Below are 23,816 nucleotides of genomic sequence, written 5' to 3'. Positions count from 1 at the left end.
CAAATTAAATATATTTCTGTTCAGCATACCCACCCGTGTGTTTGGCTAGTTATTTCCCACACGTAGGCTGCCATGGAGTCAGTCAGGAAAAAGGAAAATTTATTATCATACTTACCGTAATTTTCCTTTCCTGATGGACTCCATGGCAGACGGAGTTCCCACCCTGAAATTATGGAGTCGGGATAGTTACGGAACACTGAGTCTATTGGTGAGTTAACTTTTATGGGTATGGGGTCCTATCACATTGGAGAGGAGGCGGGATTAACCCACACGTAGGCTGCCATGGAGTCCATCAGGAAAGGAAAATTACGGTAAGTATGATAATAAATTTTCCTTTTTTCAAACTTCATTTTAAAAAACGACGTTGCCTACACACCATCGTTTTTTCAAAATGCTCTAGCAAAGCGCGGTTACGTTCAGCACGTACGTCGGCACTCTGTTCCATTCAAGCTCGCAACATAACTTGCTTATGAGCATGCGCGGGTTTAAAAACGTTGTTTTAAACGTCATTTTACCCACACACTATCATTGTAAATGACACAAAAAACGACGTTTTGAAAAATAAAAATAAAAAAATGAAGCATGTTCGAATTTTTTTTTTGTCGTTTTTCAGAAGACATAAAACAACGTTTTCCCCACACACGGTCATTTTAAATGACGTTTTTAAAAATGGCGTTTTTTTCATCACAAAAAACGACCGTGTGTACGCGGCATAATAGTATGCTCTCTAAGTTTTTCTTTTGGCTCCTATCATACATCTTCTCAGGATAATGTAACTAGGGCATCAGTCATATCATTTTGTTTTTAAGGCGCGTGAGCATTCCTGCCCGCCAGTGCCATATTGTACACCCAGTAAAACCAAAGTATCCCTGGACATCCAGGTTTTTATGTCTTAAAGTAATTCTACCTCCCCTAGTCTACCTACAGCTTTATAGTCATAAAAGCCACCCACTGCTCCTGTCTGACATTCCTCCAATAACTGTACACTGACGTTCTCCTTTTGTATTCATACATGACTGTCCGGAGGCCCACCCAACCACCACCTGAAGAAGCAACGACAACCAAGTCATTCTTTTTGGAGACAAATGTGCCATGAAAAAGACTATCCTGAACTTTCCCTAATCATGCTGAAAAAGTGCTGTCTCGCGGTCCGATCCAATGGTGACAATCATAACACCATATTTCCAAGATACAGGACTAAATATATAAAGATCCTGCCATCAATGTTGGAATTCCACTCCTCTAATGCCGAGGGACGATGAAACATTGCAGTACAGACACTCATGGTTCGGATCTGAAGACTCAAAGGCACCAGGACTGTCTCAAGTCTACCTTGATGAGTTACGGCGAGTTCAAGAAAGGAGGCCGCAGTGGTGGTGGGGGAAGGGTCGGGGCTTCTGGGCCCTTGTGGGTGGGTACCAGATCATTGAAGGAGGACATAAGTTCAAGGATGAACTTCAGGGGGAACTGTGGTAGATATTTTTCATATCCATAATTATAAGATTTGTATGAAGAGGTATATGTCTTTCTTTTACAAGGCTTTATTATTAATGTGACTTGGATTTGTCTTTAGATTACATTGTGAGCTGAGGAGCATGTTTTTGACCATATGTTGGCATATGGATGTTACCTCAATGGGGGGGGGGGGGTGTAATAGGAAATGCCCCCTCATTGTATTAAAAGAAGTTCCTGTCATCTCCTGTCTGATTAAAAACCACATTTAGATTGCCTGTGTTAGAAATGTGCAATTATACCAGGTGTGTATAGAGCTCGGCCAGACAATTAGCCAGGGGTCCTGTGATATGCTAAGGGTGGGAACTGAATGAGTTAGTGATCATAGGGAAGTTTGTTGTTGATAAATATGCAAACTCCAAGACATTTTCCTATGTCAAGAGGATGTAACAACAATAGGTTACTGGGTGGGGGGTCCTTATGTGTCATTCTGAAAAGACACATATTCAACCAATCAGATCAGAGGGTTTTTGAATTCTTAGAGAGGCAAAATGAAGACTGAGGGCTATAAAACCAGTCTTAGTTTGACTGGTGGGCAGACTGAATTATGATGGCTGACCTGAGCTAGACATGGTGAAGTAATATCTCTCTCTCACTCTCCTTCCCCCTATCTTAAGATTGGGTCTGAGATTAATCTCACTTCACCTTTGCTTTCCTCATAGATTCATTTAACTACAACTTGTCATTACTTACTGCTGTGTCCAGTGTAACCATATCTGAGTTAGGCCTTAGTCATCCTTGTACCATGGCAACACTATACCTGTAACATCACCTAGTGATATTTGGTAATTTCAAATCATTAATTTTCTTCATCTTTTTCCCTTCCTTACTGCTTTTCTTAACATACTGTTGAATCCTCTATAGCCATATTCTTATTTATACCATGTATGTTGTATCAGTATTCAGCAGTATCCTCTCCGTTTTAACAAGTGATATCATTTATGTTATGGTTGTAAATATTGAATTAATATAAGTTTCTTCTCTGTATCAATAAATGTAACCCTTTTCTCTTTTTCGCACCGCTATTCTTCGTTTAAATTTGTATATAGACAAAAAGGTTTTAATCGCTGATTTTTAAGTATTTAAGTGCAATATAAATATTTCTATGACAACTGGGAAAAATATTTAGATATTAACCTAACAGAAGAAAATTGGGAAAAAATTTACATGTACGCACATAAAGGATCTCTAAACGTGGCCTCACAAGAGTGTGGCTTTAAAATCATTACCAGATGGTACAGAACCCCTTCGATTTTACATAAATTTTCTTCACTAAACTCTGACCGATGTTGGAGATGCTCGATGCTACATATATGGTGGTCCTGCCCATTAATTCAAAACTTCTTTAAATCAGTTCACGAAACCATTGCTTCAGTTACCTCGAAAAACTTAAGTTTTAATCCAGCACAATACCTCCTGCACTTCAACGCTCTCCCCAGAAAACAATACTTAAAGTCACTATCTATGTTCACGATTAAGAGCCGTTTCACACTGGGGCGGCACGACTTCGGGGGCCCTCGGCAAGGCGTCCTGAAGACGACTTCAGAGGCGACTTGCAAAATGACTTCTGTATAGAAGTCAATGCAAGTCGCCCCGAGTTGCCCCCAAAGTCGTACAAGAACCTTTTTCTAAGTTGGAGCGACTTACGTCGCTCCTAATAGAACGGTTCTATTGAATACAATGGGACGTGACTTGTCAGGCGGCTGAGTCGCCTGATGAGTCGCCCCAGTGTGAAACGGCTCTAACGCAGCACGTCACTGTATCCCATTCCACTGGCTTTCAAATACCATCAAAAGCTGAATGGTTCAGGAGGATAAATAGCATTGAAAAAATAGAGAAACTCATAAGTATATCTCAGGAGAAAATAACTACATAATGGCATACCAGATATGCATGGCTGTGATAGAGGATGGAAAGAAAAACGCTCATTGCGCAGACATCCAAAAACTAGAACATTTATTAAATGTATGCTAGACATAAAAACTCACATTATGTGAAATGGTAATAAGCAAAAGGAAAGCATCCAGCGCTTCCTACCAACAAGATGGTGGCTGTAAACTCCGTCTGCTCCAGTGCATCACACGACCCTCAATCCACCCGACATTTCGTCAGCAGCGTGACGCCCCTGAAGATGCACACTGGTGACGAAACGTCGGGTGGATTGAGGGTCATGTGATGCACTGGAGCAGACGACGTTTACAGCCACCATCTTGTTGGTAGGGATGAGCCAAACACCCCCCCGTTCGGTTTGCACCAGAACCCGCGAACAGACCAAAAGTTTGTGTGAACTTTAGAACCCCGTTAAAGTCTATGGGACTCGAACGTTTGAAATCTAAAGTGCTCATTTTAAAGGTTAATATGCAAGTTATTGTCCTAAAAAGTGTTTGGGGACCCGGGTCCTGCCCCAGGGGACATGTATCAATGCAACATAAAAGTTTTTAACACGGACGTTTTTTCAAGAGCAGTGATTTTAATAATGTTTAAATTGAAACAATAAAAGTGAAATATTCCTTTAAATTTCATACCTAGGAGGGGTGTATAGTATGCCTGTAAAGTAGCATTTGTTACCCGTGCTTAGAACTGTCTCTGCACAAAATGTCATTTCTGAAGATAAAAAATGTCATTTGAAATCACTCGCGGCTACACAAACCCTTGGCTAATCAAACCTGGGCAGATGCACCGTCATTCTAATTCAACAACCAAAAACATGAAACGATTCTATTCACTGTTAATTGTTAGAACACAGCAGTCAGTAAAATACTTTACGGCATATTCCGTAAAGTTATCCTTCTGTGGGTCTGGTCCATTATCCCTGTGTTGCATGTGCTTCCTTTCTTGCATACGTTTGCCAGGCTATAAAGCTGTAAAATATGATTAGAGAACTATAAATTATTTAACAACATAAAGTAGCTAAATGTTATTACTGAGAGCCGGTTCACACAGGTGCGACTCATCAGGCGACTAAGCCGCCTGACAAGTCGCACTCCGTTCTGTACAATGGAACCATCCTAATAGGAGCGTCTCTAGTCGCTCCGACTTAGAAAAAGGTTCCTGTATTACTTTGGGAGACTTCAGGGCGACTTGCATTGACTTCAATACAGTAGTCATTTTGCAAGTGGCCTCTAAAGTCGTGGGCAGATCGCTTTGCTGAGTCACTCGGCAAGTCGTGCCACCCCTGTGTGAACCGGCTCTTAGCATAGTATTTTTTTAAATAGACATACATAATAGAATTAATTGCATAATAGTTGTGATAGTATGGGATTATGAGCATTATTACATGAAAATTAGTTAGTCTGTGTAGAAAATGTTAGGTCGCTGTATTTATAAAGACAGCTTTGAGTTAAAGTGTGTGTAAAATATTTTTTTCTTGTTTTTTTATTACAATTAGTGTGGGGCTTTTACTGTTATTCAGGGCTCTGATATTTACCCTACTGAGGGAAAATCTGCAACAGGAACACAGACAATAAAAATCATACAGTGGATCTAGTGATCCCATACTCTATTAAAAAAAATAGAAATGAGAAATTACCCAATATTAGAACAAGGTGGGAAAATAGACAAGTGACATACATTGGTCTGGCAAAACAAATAGCTACACATTGCAAATCTGATAGCTAATTAGCTAAGGGGAGATGTTGTGTTTACACTAACATCTCCCCGTTCTATATCTCCGTGAGATGATCGCAGGTATGCCCACGGCGATAGAGTCCGCGGAAACCACGGTCACGATCATGGAGATCGCGGCGGGCGCGTGCCCGCAACAACCGCTTCTTAAAGGGGACGTATATACAGTATATGTCCTTCTGCCTGCCCGTGCCATGCTGCAGATGTATATCTGCGTGCGGCGGGGGGCGGCAAGCGGTTAAAAGTCAGCAGCTGCCGTATTTGTAGCTGCTGACTTTAAATTTTTTGGGCAGAACTCCGCTATAATGCCCCGTACACACAATCTAAATTTCCGTTGGGGTAAACTCCGACGGATTTTTCAGTCGGAATTCCGTTCAAGCTGTCTTGCATACACACTAATACCAAATTCCGACCGTCCACAGGAACTAAGGCTATCAATTACAGGCTGCGTGCAGGGGCTTCCTCCTGTGTCACGTTTTTTCTTTTGGTGTCAGGAAAACTTGTCAGAAGTGATTCATGCTGATAGCAGAGGAACGAAGCAGCAGACAGAAATTACACTTAGTGCTCTGGATTGAGAATAATACTGTACACACTATAGAGGAATTTACTGTACTTTGGTCATATATCATGTCTGAAGTTTACAACCTTCAGCATATGGACATGCAGCAAATATGATGACGCCTAGAATTGTCTCTCCCCCTCCCAATTTAAATGCTGCTGCACAGTGTTATCAGGAAGTTATAATAAACACAAAAACAGGCATTTACACTAGTTGCAAGTGTTTACCAGGCGTTTTATCAAAATGAATACTCAACATTTATTGATTTTTATATCTGCCTGGAGTTCAACTGTAGATACGATATGGCAAAACGTTGAATTTGTTTGTAGAGTATGTTGTATTAATAATTTACAATGTTGTAATTTAGCTTAGCTCTGCATATTCATTTAAAAGCGGGGCTGCCATCTTGTGGTGAGTTAGATGTACAGCTGGTATAGCTCCTATTTGTATTACATGTTCAGCTTATATGATATATGTGTGTGTGTATATATATGTATATATATATATATATATATATATATATATATATATATATATATTTCTTTTTATTTTTTTTCATTTATAGCATGGGAATACTGAAATTTGTTAATGGCAACATGCATGTATTATCTATCAACCCTTTTGGGTGTATGATGAAATAGAATAGTACAAAAGTACAAAAAAAATCTACATTGTTACCTGATTGGAATAAAACTTATAAAGGCAACGATAGAGATCACAATGAAACTGAAGCCACTAAACCAGTCTAGAGTAACTTGATATATTGCAATATATGCTGTTGATGTTGCCACAGCCACAACTCCCATGATGATCTGAAGTACTGCAAATACTTTTCCTGAAAAATAACACAGTTGTCATTCAGTTATCTGCCAACAGGAGAATACAAATATGCTTATGTTTCCTCAAAGCTAACCTGTGAATGGCCCTGCTCATCTTTATTCTCCAAGCTCCCCCACCACTCAGGTCAGCCAATGAAAATACTTACTACTTCAGGGTATGGGGGAGCAAGTGGGACAGTGCTGTAGCTGTTGAATCGATAGTCCTGTGTGCGCCATGGCAGGAGCCTGTAGCTTACATAGGGCTTTGCTTTCATCACCAACAGCGTAAAGGATTGCCGGGGGAGCAAAAGAAAGCTACATTTATGCTGCTGGGAAGGTCTGAATTAAAGTTTAACTCAATGAAAAAAAGTAAAGATTTGCTATTGTAGCACATGGTTACTTTAAACTCTGATCTGGTTAAAATGTTCAAATTGGGTCTCTGTCTCAGCTTGCCTGTGCTGTGGGCTCATTCTGTTGTGCTGTTGTACTTCCCACCCCAGTGCAGTAGATGGCAGCAGTGAAGTCAAGGTTTGATTGCTCTTCCCCAGCAGCCAATCAGGGGGGTTGAGCCTCGCTGTGCATGCTGGGGGAGGGTATTTATGGGGCAGACGCCATTGGTTCTGGGTCTTCTTCAAGTGTGGCACCCACCTTTAGGGTGTCTGCACCATGGCGACCCGGCATTGCGGCCTACCTGGCCGGGGTGTGCGTGCCACGCGGTGTTCCTGGTTCAGGGACCATGTTGGTCCGGAACATTTGACCAGCGGCGGGGACCCAGTGATTGACTGGGTTCCCCACTTTTGAAGATCCCAAGCGGTATTGCTGTTCGGTGGGGAGTCCGTCTGAGGAGCGCTAATGAGAGGCTGGCGGTCCAAAAGGATTTCGACAAACCACCGGGGATCAAAGTAGCCGGACACTGAAGGATTGATCACCTGTCAGTCGGTACCTGGGCGACGTTAAGAAGGAGATCCAGGCGTAATTTTTCAGACGTGGTTTCCTCCGCATTTGCAATCAGAGCGGGCCTGTGGCAGAGGTGTTTCCCTGAAGTCCAATCAGGAGGGCCTGTGGCAGAGACTTTTCCTCAAATCCAAGTTCATTCCAGGAGGTTCTGTGGCAGAGAATTTTCCTCAGGGGTTCGAGTGATACTCTGGCTGCCAGGTCAGTGAGAGAGGCCTGTCCAGGTACGCTATTCCCACTCAGGCAGGAGTGGCGCAGAGAAGTGTTACACGTGGGAGCAGGACTGTTTCCCTATTGCTACGCCTGAATTTGCCATTTTCCTTCTTCCTTCAACTCTACTTTGATTCATTCACAAATGTTATTGTTTTTACCCGGCTGGGTAATAAAGAGCACAGCAAAGAGCACCTGCGGACATTCCTTTACTTCTGCTATATGCACCATTCACCCCTAGGAATTTGGAAGAGCCACGAGGTAAATGTGCCAACCAAAACAAACCAGCAGCTCCTCCCGGGGTAGTGCTACACTATGTTATAGGAACATCCATAAATGTTAAAGTGTAACTAAAGGCAAAACTTTACTTTGGATAGAGTAATGGAGGGTTATAAGACAATTATAAGTTATAAGTCGGTTTTCTGTCCCATAGGGGAGATTTACCTTCACTTTCTGTCCCATAACCAAAACAGGAAGTGAGAAGAAATCTCTCCAAAGTGAGGGAATCCCGGGGGTGTCACCAGAACTAGTGTCCCCATTTGAACATTACCTCTCTATTACCATTCTGATGTCAACCCCAAATTTTAGATTTTTTTATACTTTCACTTTCAATGATAATGGTAAACAGTACAGGGTGACACTCCTTAACGGGGCACAGACAGCAATAAAACCTGACTGGTATTCTAATCCACCTCCACTCTATCCAAAACTTGAAAAAGTCATATCTGCTGTCAAGCAATCAATTATTGGAGCACTAGGTGCTGGTCTGAAGTGAACCACAGGGAAGCACATGCAGATATATGTGTATAGATTTTGTCACAAGAACATTATTTATACATTTTCCAGCAAGATGGACATAAACTTATGTGTTTGTTTTTTCACATAAATAGTGGAGGATTTTTTTTGTATGTGTGTGTATTGGTGAAACTTTGATGCAAGCAGTTTTTCTGTTATGCATATAGTATAAATTGTGCAGCACAATTAGTTAATTTAAAGGTATACTCCTTTACATGGACAGCGCTGACCAATAGGAAGCCCTGACCGCTCAGGATCATGGAGGTAAGTACAGAGTTGACCGGGGTGGCAAGAGGGTCCAGTGTTAGGTCACTTTACAGATTGGTTTCTATTTTTGCCTGTGACCCCAATGGTAAGACTTTCTGTCACTTTCTGTGTGGTCACTGGGAGAGGATTTGGGTAGAATCTCTCCAGCAGGGATGTAGATGACAGTAAATCCTCCTTTTCTTTCTTCTTGTGTCACTGGGACAGGATGCAAACAGAATCTCTCCAGCAGGGACACCGGCATCATCTGTCAGGCTTTTAGTCTTGTCTGTATCCTTTTTGAGGATATTTTCTCTCAATTCCTGTGCAGTTTCTGGCACTGTTCTTAAAACCCAACACAGGTTCCTGACCCTTCCCCTCTCTACTGAAAACCAAAACGAATTGTATTGACTGTATTGTGAATCTACAGAAAGAATAAGTAAATAACTTTTCCCAAATAATATTGATGACAGACTATAGTGATTGCTCTGCATGACAAGCTTAGGTATGTAGTTGTCAATCATTAGAAATATATTTATATTCCCCTTACCATAAGATGACTCCTTTGTGAGTTTGGATAATATAGCCCTGATTGTTGGCATGGGGATCAGAGAAAACATCATGACAAGTCTGGCTAGAATATAAGAAAAATAGTATCAGAAATAACATAAAGTATTCATTTCAGAGTTAGAATTTTTTATTTGCTGACTTCGAAGTGTATTTAGTTCCCAACAATCTGATTTATGAACGTAGCATAAATCATTTTTTTCTACAGCAAAATCTAACAAAAAGGGAACTAAATGTGATTTATATGCTCCTAAGAAACCTAAGAATATCATATGCAGACATCACAAGCAGCAAGGGTGAGTGGGTGAGTGAGTGAGTAACTTGTATAGCGCTACAAATGCAAACAAAATCGCCTCAAGGTGCTTTTTGCAGTCAGTGTCCGCCTTTGTCTTCAGAAGAGATGGGTCCTAAGCTTCTTCCTGATGCAGTGCCATCTGATGCAGTTCATTTCTGGCTCAATTTAATATGCATCCATTATTTACATAGTTATTTAAAAAATAGAATGCTATTTAAGAAAATATATAATACGATTAGGAGATGCAAGTTTATAAATGTACCCCGTGTTAAGAAATTGAGTGAACTAAATTGTGTGTGGGGGATAAGCCTTCCTATACTGATATATTTTGAACGTGAAAAAATGGCATATAGCATAAAAAGGACCACAAGGTCTATGTAAATTCATGTGCATATATCATAAAAGACCACACCCATATTTTTACCACACCCACAGTTCACCCATCTAGTGCACCAGAGTCTGTAAACACAAAACGTTTAAAAAAAAAAATCCAATTTCCTTTAAATTTGCACACAGGGAAATTACTATGAGCTGCCATTAAAAATTATATGAATAACCCAACATGGAGTTTTTTTTACTTACCGATGTAATATAGATAGGTCCAGCGTACAAAAGCCATTATAAGAATTCCAGCAAAAAACGAAAACATTCCAAAAATGATCAAGCTCAAATCTTGTAAACATCTGGAGAAAACAAAAACACCAAGAAAACTGGTAACAAATATCATGTAGGCCGCAGCATTTCCATAGCCAACTTCTACTGGGCCCCAGCTCAGTGGTTTCTTTAGCACAAAAAAATTGATCACATCTTCAGCACCATTGACTGCAGAATTATATAAGGTAGCACTCAAAAACAGGAGACAAATTGTTACTTTAGAGGAAAATATATATGTTTGCTTGTGTGTTGCAATCTTTTTGGAAGAATTAATTAGTCTGCTTCGTTCTGTAGGAACTTCTTGAGGAACTGCTTGGTCTTCAGCTTGGTCTTCAGCTTGGTCTTCAGCTATTTCAGAGATAATCTCCTCACAATGAGGAGTCTTCAAAATAAAAAGGATATACAAGTGACAAAACGCATAACTTGCAAGGCTGCAGCACACCAAAATAATCCCTGGGTGATTATCAACTTGGTAAATAAATATATGGCCGGAAATTAGGCTTCCAATGAATCCAGCCAAGCCAAACGTGCACTCTGTGATAACAAGTCTGAGAGACCTTTTCATAGTGGAGGAATCCAGTGAAGCCCACGCCATAACCGATGACCAGTAAGCTGTGAACCAACCACACAAGCCATTGAAAACAGCTGTGCCAAACATGACTTGTATGGGCAAGTCCCAGAGAGTTACAAAGAGAAGACATAAACTGGATATAAAAAACCCAACAAGTGGAACACCGAGTGTTATCTTTCGTTTCCCTTTATCTCCTATTTTTGCCAGAATGTAGGCAGAAGGCAGAGGGGTCAGTCTGATGATGAGGTTGTATATGATGTAGAAATTAGAGATGGACTTCTGTAATACATCTTCGCTGGAACTGTTCGATAGTGTGCTTGTCTGGTTGTAGTAATTTTTTACCACCAAAAGTAAACCAGTTTCATAAAAGGAGCCAGCTAACTGGGATCCAGCTACCACTGGCTCAATCCATGTCCTCATTTTTATCAACTTGAAATTGTTTACCTTTTTAAAACAAGAGGTCTTCTTCAGATGATTGAACACTAGAAGTTAGAGCTTCTTTTGTAGCCAAGTTTAACACGAAACCAACTAGCCTAGACTTTCCATAGTCTAAAGAAAACGTTAATATGTCTGCAGTAAAGTGATGAATGTTTAAGGAGGAGCTGTGTTTATAGGTTAGTCCTGACAAACCAAACTGGTTTTCAGATATGTAAAACTTCCTCCTTTGCCAGACTATTGTGATTAGCTGACTTAAATAGAGAAGTAGGTATTGCAGTGTAAGAGTGATACAGCTTGGCATGAGGAACAAGGAAGAGATAAATGGTTACCACATCATTTTAAAAAGTACCTTGTAGCTGAAATGATCTTTCTAAAATATTGTGATAACCCTATTGTGTAAAATTCTGTGCTGAAATATGATGAGCTTTCTGCAGATAGTAAAAAAAAACAAAAACAACTATTGAAGTCATGTAAAACATTAAATATCTTTCTAGATGCAAAGAATTTAAAGTGTTTGGAAAGATTAATTTTTTTTTTTTAAATAACAAACATGTTATACTTAAAGGGGTTATAAAGGTAAACATTTCCCCCCTAAATAGCTTCCTTTACCTCAGTGCAGTCCTCCTTCACTTACCTCATCCTTCGATTTTGCTTTTAAATGTCCTTATTTCTTCTGAGAAATCCTCACTTCCTGTTCTGTCTAACTCCACACAGTAATGCAAGGCTTTCTCCCTGGTGTGGAGAAAGCCTCTTGAGGGGGGAGGGGGCGAGCAGGCAAGTCAGGACACTCTCTACTTTGCAGATAGAGAAAGGAGCTGTGTGTTAGTGGGCGTCCTGACCCTCCGACTCACCCCCACCCTCCTCAAGAGGCTTTCTCCACACCAGGGAGAAAGCCTCGCATTACTGTGTGTAGTTACAGGCAGAAGAACAGGAAGTTAGGATTTCTCAGAAGAAATAAGGACATTTAAAAGCAAAATGGAAGGATGAGGTAAGTGAAGGAGGACTGCACTAAGGCAAAGGAAGCTATTTAGGGGGGAAAAAAATTACCTTTACACCCCATTTAACTATTTTGTGCAATGGTTTAATGGTTTTGCACAGAGCAGCCCAGATCCTCTTCTCAGGGTCCCCTGCAGGCGCTACTGGCACCTTTCCCCTGCTTTCTCTGGGGGCACTTGTGCATGCTCACACCTGAGCCACCTGTGTGTGTCTATGAGACACACAGAGCGTGGTTTTGCCCCTACTTCCTACTCATTGTTTGTAATTGACAGCGCTCCCGCTGCTCTGTCTGGAGAAGTCCAGCCTGAGCTTTTTAGGCTAGGCTTCTCCTAAGGGTCACAGGAGTGCAATTCGTTTTTCACTCCTGTGACCCGTTCTCAGTGGAGAGCAGTCTGAAGTCCGCTCTCCGCTGACGTCACTTCCATCAGTTGGGGCAGCGCGTCATCACCACTTCCAATTAGGGATCTGCCAGCTGCCCTGATTGATGGCAGTCTCAGCGTCTCAGCGAGCCGCTGAGACAGCTTCTCCCCACCCCTCCACGGCTCAGCGCTCCAATGGGGGTGGAGAATCAGAGAAGAAAGAGACTGACTGACAGTCAGCCTCTTTCATCTTGAGGATCTGTGAGAAACGAGCCATCGGCGGTGTTCGGTGGCTCGGTTCTCAGTAAATAGACAGCGGGGGACACATGCTCCATCCACCGAGGTAAGTATGAATATAAAATAAAAATGTAACCCATACTTACCTTTTAATGCATAGAATGCATGATGGTAAAAAAAACTTTAGCCTTTATAACCAATTAAAATATATTCATTTGTCTTGATATTTGCCTCCTGTAATTATGGTACAGTAAAACAGAGGATAGTTAGCTCTCTTCTTTGCAAGCTGAGAAAAGTAGAGAAGAAAGATGACCTTGCAGTCTATGGCAGGGAGATAACCTGGCTGCATTGCTTAACCACTTAAGACCCGGACCAATATGCAGGTAAAGGACCAGGCCCCTTTTTGCGATTCGGCACTGCGTCGCTTTAACTGACAATTGCGCGGTCGTGCGGCGTGGCTCCCAAACAAAATTGGCGTCCTTTTTTTCCCACAAATAGAGCTTTCTTTTGGTGGTATTTGATCACCTCTGCGGTTTTTATTGTTTGCACTATAAACAAAAATAGAGCGACAATTTTGAAAAAAATGCAATGTTTTTTACTTTTTGCTATAATAAATATCCCCCAAAAATATATAAAAAAAGAAAAAGTATTTTTTTCCTCAGTTTAGGCCGATACGTATTCTTCTACCTATTTTTGTTAAAAAAAAAACCGCAATAAGCGTTTATCGATTGGTTTGCGCAAAATTGATAGCATTTACAAAATAGGGGATAGTTTTATTGCATTTTTATTAATATTTTTTTTTTACTACTAATGGCGGCAATCAGTGATTTTTTTCGTGACTGTGACATTGTGGCGGACACATCCGACAATTTTGACACATTTTTGGGACCACTGTCATTTTCACAGCAAAAAGTGCTATAAAAATGCATTGTTTACTGTGAAAATGACAATTGCAGTTTGGGAGTTAACCAATAGGGGGCACTGTAGGGGTTAAGTGTGACCTCATATGTGTTTCTAACTGTAGGGGGGAGGGGCTGGACGTGTGACGTCATTGATAGTCTTTCCCTATATCAGGGAAGTTTACACACACCTCTCCCCGTTCTTCAGCTCCGGTGACCGAACGCAGGACACCGGCGGCGATCGGGTCCCGCGGGCGCGGTCAAGGAACTTAGGACCGGGTCGCGAGCATGCCGCCGGCGGCGCGCGACCTCACGGCTGTGCTTAAGGAATCACATACGGGTACGTGATTGTGCCCATCCGTGCCATTCTGCCGATGTATATCGGCGTTAGGTGGCCCTTAAGTGGTTAAAGTGTTAGTTCAACTTAAAAAATTTTTCTGAAAAGATGAACTAACACTATTCACCCTCCTCACCCCCTGCACTTACCTCTGGAGATGCTGATGCTTCTGTGACAGATCAGAGAAATTTACTGTGCAGGTGCTAAAATCATTCTGGTCCATTCCAGAAGTGCTGTACAGAGAAGAGGGAGCACAGCAGGGATTTCAAATCCCCAGACCTTTGGACTGGCTGTGTGGGCATTGACAGCTCAGCATCCCTACAGCTACAGTACAACAGGGGCACGGCAGGGGAGTAGGCAGGGTGTACAGTGTTAGTTCACCTTAATTTTTTGCAGAAAAAAGTGTGTAGCACCTTCTACCTTAGGTGAGTAGGTGCTAGAGTAGTGGGTTTGTTTTGTTCTGTCAGCGCAGGTAAATTTAGGCAGGCCTATGTTAAGAGCTGACAACCGCCTCCTCTGGTTTTCAGAAGGTTCTGGAAAAGAGACAGGGCAGAGAGCTGGAGTGACATGGGGTGTATGTGGGAGCCCTGACCGATCCCCAACTAGGATTGGCAGGGAGCAGGCCCCCTATATACCCACAGTCAGCCTGCTGTGGGAGGAGTTGTCGGGTGGAAGAATTGAATGATGGAGTGTTAGACTGTCATGGTCTGAGGGAACCCCCATTCTGGGGGGGGGGTGGTGAACTCAGGCCTGGTGCTCGGGTGCTGGGAGGGAGCCAGTCTACACGGTCATTGAGAGGTGTCCTGGAACAGGAGCAGGAAGAGGACAGTTGGAAGCACTACCTCCCAACCCGCCCTGATTCTGCGTGAACTTCCCGCACAGACTGCATCCTCCCTCAGCCTTGCGCAGGGGTTAATTTACCCGCACCGGAAGAACAGTCACAGGAAGAAGAACAATGTCAGAGGGGAGACATGCTTACCGGAAGGGTATGCGGTCTGCGGCAGCTGAAGGGAAGAGGAGAACCCAACAGGCTGTGTGCACAGATAGGAGACAACTACTTCACCAATTAGCGCCACCCCCCCTCAACAACTTCGATCGCGGCAATCACCCCCCGCTCAACAACTTCGCGATCCGCGGCAACCCCCCCGCTCAACAACTTCGATCCCGGCAATCACCCCCCCTGCTCAACAACTTCGAGATCCGCGGCAACCCACCCCCCGCTCAACAACTTTGATCCCCGGGACCCCCCGCTCAACAAGAATGTCCCGCAGTGGATTTTAGAAATGTTGGGAGGTATGCCCCACAGTGTAAAGCTACAGGATTTGGATGTGGATCCAGAGGGAGAGACTGTGGTGTTGTTTTGGAGTCAAGTCGTTGCAGCCACCAGGGCTGGAAAGATTTGCATTGGATGTGCTGGGATCAGTAGTCCACCAAGTGTCAGTTAGCACATTTATTCTTCTCAATTAAAATGGTTGCTATCACAAATATCCATTCCAGACCCTTCAGGTCTGGTGTGGTTTTAAGGGGAACTTCACCCCAAATTTAAAAAAAAAATGGCGTGGAGTTCCCCCAAAAATTCACACCAGACCCCTTATCCGAGCACGTTAACCTGGCCGGCCGCAGAAAAGAGAGGGGACAGAGTGCGGCCCCCCCTCTCCTGAACCCTACCAGGCCACATGCCCTCAACATGGGGAGGATGTCCCCATGTTGATGGGGACAAGGGCCTCATGCCCACAACCCTTGCCCGGTGGTTGTGGGGGTCTGCGGGCGGGGGGCTTATCAAAATCTGGAAGGCCCCTTTAACAAAGGGGACCCCCAGATCCTCTTATATAGGGGAGGCGGGGCCACCCGTCACGTGACCCCGGCCCCTCTGACGCACCCTCTGCTACGTCACTGGGGAAGCCCAGTCTTCCCCCTTGCGTCAAGACTGGGCTTCCCCAGTGACGTAGCAGAGGGTTCGTCAGAGGGGGCGGGGTCACGTGACGGGTGGCCCCACTTACCCTATATAAGAAATGTCACAGCTTCAGCCGCGTCATTCGCTGGGCTTTGTCTAGCGGAGAGGAGGTCGGCGTGGCTGCGCTCTGGATGAATGGATCTTCTCATCGCTGGACCAGAGATCACCCGCCCATCGCTGGATACCGACAACAACGTTGGAGCAGGGAGCTGGGACCGAGTAGATTACCACCGCTGGATTTTTTTTATTTAGTTTTTAATAATAAAGGACTTTTTTCTACGGTGTGTGTGTGTGTGTTTTTTCCAACTATTTACACTTCCTTCGTGAAATGGTAGGGGTACAATGTACCCATTACCAATTCACATGGGGGGGGCCAGGATCTGGGGGGTCTGGGGGTCCCCTTTGTTAAAAGGGTCTTCCAGATTCTGATAAACCCCCCCCGCAGACCCCCACAACCACCGGGCAAGGGTTGTGGGGATGAGGCCCTTGTCCCCATCAACATGGGGACATCCTCCCCATGTTGAGGGCATGTGGCCTGGTACGGTTCAGGAGAGGGGGGGCCGCACTCTGTTCCCCCGTCTTTTCTGCGGCCGGCCAGGTTAATGTGCTCGGATAAGGGGTCTGGTGTGAATTTTTGGGGGAACTCCACGCCATTTTTTTTAAAATTTGGGGTGGAGTTCCCCTTAAAATCCACACCAGACCTGAAGGGTCTGGAATGGATATTTGGGGGGAACCCCACGTCATTTATTTTTAACCACTTGCCGACCTCCTCATGTAGATATACGTCAGCAGAATGGCACGGACAGGCACATGCACGTACCCGTCCTCTGCTTGACGTGGGTGGGGGGTCCGATCGGGACCCCCCGCTACATGCGGCGGTCAGTAAGCCTTGGGGAGCGATCCGGGACGACGGCGCGGCTATTCGTTTATAGCTGCCCTGTCGCGATCGCTCCCCGGAGCTGAAGAACGGGGAGAGCCGTGTGTAAACACGGCTTCCCCGTGCTTCACTATGGCGGCGCATCGATCGAGTGATCCCTTTTATTAGGGAGACTCGATCGATGATGTCAGTCCTACAGCCACACCCCCCTACAGTAGTAAACACACACTAAGTGAACACTAAATGTTACAGAGCCCCCTGTGTTTAACTCCCAAACTGCAACTGTCATTTTCACAATAAAGAATGCAATTTAAATGCATTTTTTGCTGTGAAAATGACAATGGTCCCAAAAATGTGTCAAAATTGTCCGAAGTGTCCGCCATAATGTCGCAGTCACGAAAAAAATCGCTGATCGCCGCCATTAGTAGTAAAAAAAAAAAAATGCAATAAAACTATCCCCTATTTTGTAAACGCTATAAATTTTGCGCAAACCAACCGATAAACGATTATTGCAATTTTTTTTACCAAAAATAGGTAGAAGAATACGTATCAGCCTAAACTGAGGGAAATTTTTTTTTTATATATGTTTTTGGGGGATATTTATTATAGCAAAAAGTAAAAAATATTGCATTTTTTTCAAAATTGTCGCTCTATTTTTGTTTATAGCGCAAAAAATAAAAACCGCAGAGGTGATCAAATACCACCAAAAGAAAGCTCTATTTGTGGGGAAAAAAGGACGCCAATTTTGTTTGGGAGCCACGTCGCACGACCGCGCAATTGTCTGTTAAAGCGACGCAGTCCCGAACTGTAAAAACCCCTTGGGTCTTTAGGCAGCATATTGGTCCGGGGCTTAAGTGGTTAAATTGACAGCGGGGTTCCCCTTAATATCCATTCCAGACCTGAAGGGCCTGGTAATGGAATTTGGGGGGATTTTTTTTTTATGAATGAATTCTCTCTGAATTGCCAGAGCCGTCAATTCATTATAGCCGCAAGTCCGGTTTTAAAATACTTTTTTTCCTTTCAGAAATGACACTTTGTGCAGGGACAGTTCTAAGTACAGGAAACATGCGCTATTTCACATACTAACTTTACACCCCCCCAGGTACAAAATTTAAAGTAATATTTCACTTTTATTGTTTCACTTTTAGCATTATTAAATTCACTTCTCCCGAAAAAACGTCCATTTTGAAAACTTTTTTTGCATTGATACATGTCCCCTGGGACAGGACCCAGGTCCCCAAACACTTTTTAGGACAATAACTTGCATATTAGCCTTTAAAATTAGCAATTTAGATTTCAAATGTTCGAGTCCCATAGACTTTAATAGGGTTTTAAAGTTCACACGAACATTTGGTGTGTTCGCAAGTTCTGGTGCGAATCGAACAGGGGGGTGTTCGGCTCATCCCTACTGACCAGCAGGGTGAAATGTGTGGATGTTAGAACGCGTAGTGACCCCACGAGGGCACTGCTACATTTTTGATGTCCCACCAAAATCCACATTCACAGTTAACGTGCTGACTGTCGCCTCTAGCAACGCAGAAGAGGGGAGACTTTGCTTGTCCTGTTGCATTGAGGATTCAAACAGGGAAAAAGATTGTGTGTTTGCCTGCAATTCAGCTTTTACAAGTGCCGTTGTCAATAGCAACCGTCCGGATTCATCAGTATTGCTGTTCCTGCTACCCAGTCACCTTAACCCGTGCTGGGGCGGACACTTGTACCTATCCTGCAATTCAGTGACTGTAAAATATGTGCAGTCACCCGTGGCAACCACGGTGGGCGATCGCGCCAATGGATAACCAATATGTCCCACACTCTGCATGGCGTGGACATTTCCCATTGGATTACAGAAAACTTGAACTTTACTCCAAACTTCTGCTTGACAACAGTAAGGAGTGTGTGAGAATGTCTACTGTTACCCCGGGTGATAGGGTGCTAGAAAGCAGCTTGGGGATGCCTGCTGGCAGGACTATGTTAAGTCAGTTCTTTACAGGGAGGCATTGGTAGTTGTCTTTATTGTTGCCATAGTCAACTACTGGACAATACACCTTCTATCAATCTCCAGTTACTGTGGCACAGTTCGCACCAAGCAACATGTCTGGGCAAAGCCTGCTAGCATCAGCATGCCTGCTAATTCCAGCTTGAGTCCCAAGGGGTTAACGCAGCGCATGCAGAATGGAGCATGCTTATCCGTTCCTCAGGCGCCGAGCAGACAGAGCTGGTGGGTGGAGCCACACCCTGGAGGAAGCTAACAAGTTCCTGCTAGCAGCAGACACCACAAGGTGGCTGAAAATGGCAGAGGGCAATCGGCTGATGCCCATGTCGCAGTGGTTATCTGACATGCAGGAGTGAGCACTAGTAGACACTAGCGTTCAGCTGGAGATTTGTGGAGGGTTCAAATTGGGGGTGATTGGAGTGGCTGTGTCTACTCTGTCCCATATGCCAGATCCCAACAGCGGGAGTGACTACTTGGGCCCGGTGCGGCCATTGTATGGAGCCACAAACCTGTTCAGCAGGAGTCAAGGTACTACAGTGTCAACCTGTTTTCAGGACTTTGTATGCGGCAGCAGGCAACTTGGAGGGCCAGAGGTCAATAGCCAAAGGCTGAGAGGTGTTGTGGCCTGGCGACTCCTCCGCGAACATACTAGACATATGTGACAAGGAGGACGCTGCCATGACCTGTGGCCTGGCCAGGGGCCATCTTTCGAGACCGAGTCCTGGTTGTCGGCCTACCAGGAGTCGCTCGGTCTCTGTCAGAGGAGGTGGATAGCAGAAGGAGCAGGACTGTAGAAAGTGGCAGGTTGTTGTTGTGATATGTTGGCCGATTTATGTGGGATATTATATTATAAGTCCAAAATTGACCAGGCCATTTCAGTTGACATTTGGTGCCTGTTGAGATGGTTGCACATATCAAAAGAGGCTTGTCGATTGTCAATATGCAAAGATCCAGGATAAGTCTATTTTACACATCAAACCTGCCACATTTGGTATCTGTAATCTATTTACACATATTAAAAAAAGGGGTTAGTGGCCAAGCAAGATTTACTACACATATCAAAGGGGACAGGTAATGACTATGATGTGCTCAGGCCATCTTTGTTATCTGTAATCTAATTGCACATTTTAGAGGAGGCTTGTTAATATGCAATAATGCAAATTAGGGCATGTCTCTGGCTTGGGTCATTATCTGTCACTCTGAAAGACAGGATGTAGATCAAAAACGGCCAATCAAATTGCTCAGCCATTCAGTGGATAGGCAATATAATTCTGGAGGTCAGTCTAGTCATTCTCAGAATATTCTCTGTATATTCTCTGAATATGAAGGCACAGGTCTAGGAAAATATGGGACTCTAAATCTACTTTTTGTTGTCATATTTATTCTGTGGATTTGTATCATCTGTGGAATTTGGACTTTGTTCTGTGTTGGAAGCCAAATAAAATGCACTCTCCGGAGAACTTGAGTATTGCTGCGGAACATAACTTATAGTCATCATACTAATACCTAAATATCAATTATCTAACCGGACTCCACTATACATTATGTCACTACAGTTGTTAGTGGTTTTCCTCTCTGACATTTATTTTTGCAGGGACAGCTTTTGCCTGCTACCCAGTGTGCCTTATTCTTGATCACAGATGCTTTGGGTGTACTGTACCTGCCCACCTCTTTGCATCCTGTTGTTCGAGGAGAGGCCCCTCCTATCAGGAGCAAAAGAAGGACTGATCACAAATTGTTCATATGTTTGTTATTGTCCTGTTTTAGGGTTAGGTAGTTACCTTCTGACAGAATAGCAAGCGGGAAATATATGTGGTGGTGTTGATTTGATTTCTCTGCTGGAAGGATCATAACCTCCTTCTAGTAGTGATGTATAACGTACAGTTAGTATGTAAGTGTAGGATGTGATGCATTATGTCTTCTTTTGGGACCTTCTGAGATGGGGCGGCTGTCCATCTCCATTGCTCCAGGGGACAAGAAATGCGTGAGTCAGAATATTCTTCCTGTGGGAGCAATGCTCTGGTTAAAAAAAGTGTTTTGAATGTCTAGCTGCAGGGACCTGTAGTTAGGGTTGTATATTGAAAATGTACAGTGTATTTTAGGGTTGCCACCCGGACAGTTCGGGTTTTGAATCATGGGTCCAGGTTTCAGACTGCCTGAAACCCGGGCACATTATTCAGACTGGACTATGGCTTTCCAGCAGGCTTGCTGGCTGCAGTTGTCTAAGCCAAGCGTGTCTGTTACACTCTCTTTCACACTGCCCACACAGAGGTGAGGTGGCGGGAAATTTGAAGCCCAGCCACCACAGATAAATATGGATGAGAGGTGCTGACTGCTGACTATTCATCCCTGTCTGTGACTGAATTCTCCCCCCTCCCCTTCTCTCTCCTGCTTCTGAGTGAGTACCTCTCTGCCTAAGCATACTAAACAATAATGTTACTAATATAGCCACATTTTGACTTTTTGTCTAAAGTCAGCAGCTGAACCTTTATTTTTTTTCTCTAACCACACCTGCTGACAAATGCAGAGCATAGTGACACATAGCTTTCAGAGTGAGGACAGAGGTCTCTTATATTTGGGCAATGAGTGTCAGTCCTGCTTCACCTTCATAATGCTGTGGTATAAGTAAATTGAGGGAATAACTGGATCTCTGAGAAAACAATAAAGCAGAGTTTTGGTTCAAAGAATATGCACCAATGGGCATGACCTTTCATGCTGCATCCCTGCCTCTTCTCAACATCCATGTTGCAGACCCTCTAAAAAGCATTTCTGCTGCTGAAGGCATCGACTCTGTGAGACTTAACTGAGCATATCCTCAGGGCTGACTCTACTCGGGGGGGGGGACAGTCCACGGGACCCCAAGTATTAAAGGTCACCACCAGAAGCCTTGGGTGGTGGTAAGACTTGGGCCCCTCCTGGGATTCCTAGTGTAGGATGCTAGGTAAATTTAGTTTTTTGCGCCTTCTGCAATCAAGGGAGCAGTGATAATTTGTCCTGGTCTGTTCAGGGTTTCACAGGCTGGGAGTTTGATTGCTTCATCCTGGAGAAGCTTCCGGAGCTTAGGGAGGGAGATTCAAACAACCAGCCTGAATATTTATCATGCTCCAGCCAAGCTCCAGCCAATCTGTGTAGAGGAGTATCCAGAAGAGGGATGGGAAGGTGATAAATAGTCTGAAGCACTGGAGAGCTGGGTTCTCTCTCCACATGAGGGTTCCAGAGCCAGGGGGCCGTTGCCTTCAGGCAGCACAAGGACTAAGCAGCTTTTTAGAGGCCTCAGCAGTGTCAGGGCCGAGGGCCTGGATGGACCATTATAGGCCGATTGCAGGACCTCAGAGATCTGGTGTGGAGAAGAACTGTCTCACTCACATATCTGGAGGAAGCCGGAATGTGGCACCTGCTCTGGGGATTAGGGAGTAAACACCCTATATTGATCCCTGCAACTGTGTAGTCTTCTGGAAATTGCACTGGGTATCAGCAGATGTGCATTAGCTTAAGGTAACCAGATGTGAGGTCTTGGACTGTCTGATACCCACAAATGCTTAAGGAGAAGACTGTCCTCTAATTGCTAATTACTGATCGGTTTGGCGTATCCCATACCCTTACCTCTCTCCGGTTTTCTGCAAATCTTAAAAAGACATCTTCTGAACTGTGTTATTGGAGCTGGTGTCAATGGACTGGTTCTTGGGGGGATGGGTAGGATGCTGCAGGGGACCAGTCATATGGATTATGGAAGTCTGCTAAAGCCAGGATTCAGGTAGATTTTACATCTTTTCCCTGCACCCCTAGACTAAACAAACATTTAACCTCTGCAATGTGGGGAGCACAGCATGGCAAGAGTAGATTGTGTCCACTATCAGAGTTCAGCTTTAATGTAATGAACACACACACACCCAGGCAGGTTGAACTAGATGGACTAGTAATTTATTGGACATTGCCTACTTTAACAAATGTCATATACATACTACACCAAACTCCCTCACCATTTTAATGTGATTTTTTTTATTATTGTAGCGCCTGGTTACTTAGTAACTTAGAACTTAGTTCAAATTTGGGTCTCTGTTTCAGCTTGGCTGTGCTGTGGGCTCATTCTGTTGTGCTGGGGTGTTTTTCCCACCCCGGTGCGGTAGGTGGCAGCAGTGGAGTTGAGATTTGGGTGCTCTCTCCCAGTGGCCAATCATTAGCATTGGGCCTCGCTGGGCATGCTGGTAGAGGGTCCTTATGGAACAGACGCCATTTTGGCTGGGTCTTCCTTCCTGTGTGCCGCCCACCTTTAGGGTGGCCACACCACGGCGCTCCGGTGGTATGGCCTACCTGGCCGGAGTGTTTGGGCTACGCGTTGTTCCTGGTTCCGGGCCTAAGTTGGTCCGGAGCATTCAAGCAGGACAGGGACTCAGTAGTCGTCTGGGTACCCACTTTTGAAAATCCCAAGCAAGTGTAGCTGTTTGATGGGGAGTCCATCTGAGGAGCGCCAATGAGAGGCTGGCGGTCCAATAGGATTTTGACGAACCACCGGGGATCGAGGTGACCGGACACTGAAGGATTGACTCCTTTTTCAGTCGGGTACCTGTGGCGACGTTAAAAGGGGGATTCAGGCGTAACTCTACCTAAGAGGGTTACCTTCGTATGTGCAATTTAAGAGGGCCTGTGGCAGAGGTTTCCTTTCTGACATTCATTTAAGAGGGTCTGTGGTAGAGACTTTGTCCTAAATAGATTTGAGCGGTGTCCCGGCTGCTAGGTCAGTGAGAGAGGCCTATCCGGGCACGCTAGGCACACTCAAGCAGGAGTGGTGCAAAAGTGTTACGCATAAGAACAGGACTGTTCCAGATACTACGCCTGAATCTGCTGTTCTCCTCCTCATCTCTATCCCTTTTATTACCTGTTAACCGTTTTTACCCGGCTGGGAAATAAAGAGCACATAAAAAGA

The 23,816-nt window shown here is 44.1% G+C and overlaps 1 protein-coding gene across 1 annotated transcript; it reads right to left on the bottom strand.

The window, feature by feature from the left end:
- Positions 1-4,063: 4,063 nt before the first annotated feature.
- LOC120946557 (thymic stromal cotransporter homolog) lies at positions 4,064-11,502 on the bottom strand. The gene is made up of 4 exons (XM_040361149.1): positions 10,160-11,502; positions 9,266-9,349; positions 6,374-6,530; positions 4,064-4,373 (listed from the first exon to the last, which is right to left on the bottom strand). Exons 1-4 carry the CDS (start codon positions 11,220-11,222, stop codon positions 4,319-4,321), a joined length of 1,359 nt encoding a protein of 452 aa, XP_040217083.1. The 5' UTR covers positions 11,223-11,502; the 3' UTR covers positions 4,064-4,318.
- Between the last annotated feature and the right edge of the window lie 12,314 nt (positions 11,503-23,816).

The sequence above is a fragment of the Rana temporaria genome, chromosome 1 (assembly GCF_905171775.1).
Source record: "Rana temporaria chromosome 1, aRanTem1.1, whole genome shotgun sequence".
In the NCBI taxonomy this organism is placed as follows: domain Eukaryota; kingdom Metazoa; phylum Chordata; class Amphibia; order Anura; family Ranidae; genus Rana; species Rana temporaria.
The sequence above is the reverse complement of the archived record's forward strand: the minus strand, read 5'-3'. Positions and strand labels throughout refer to the sequence as shown.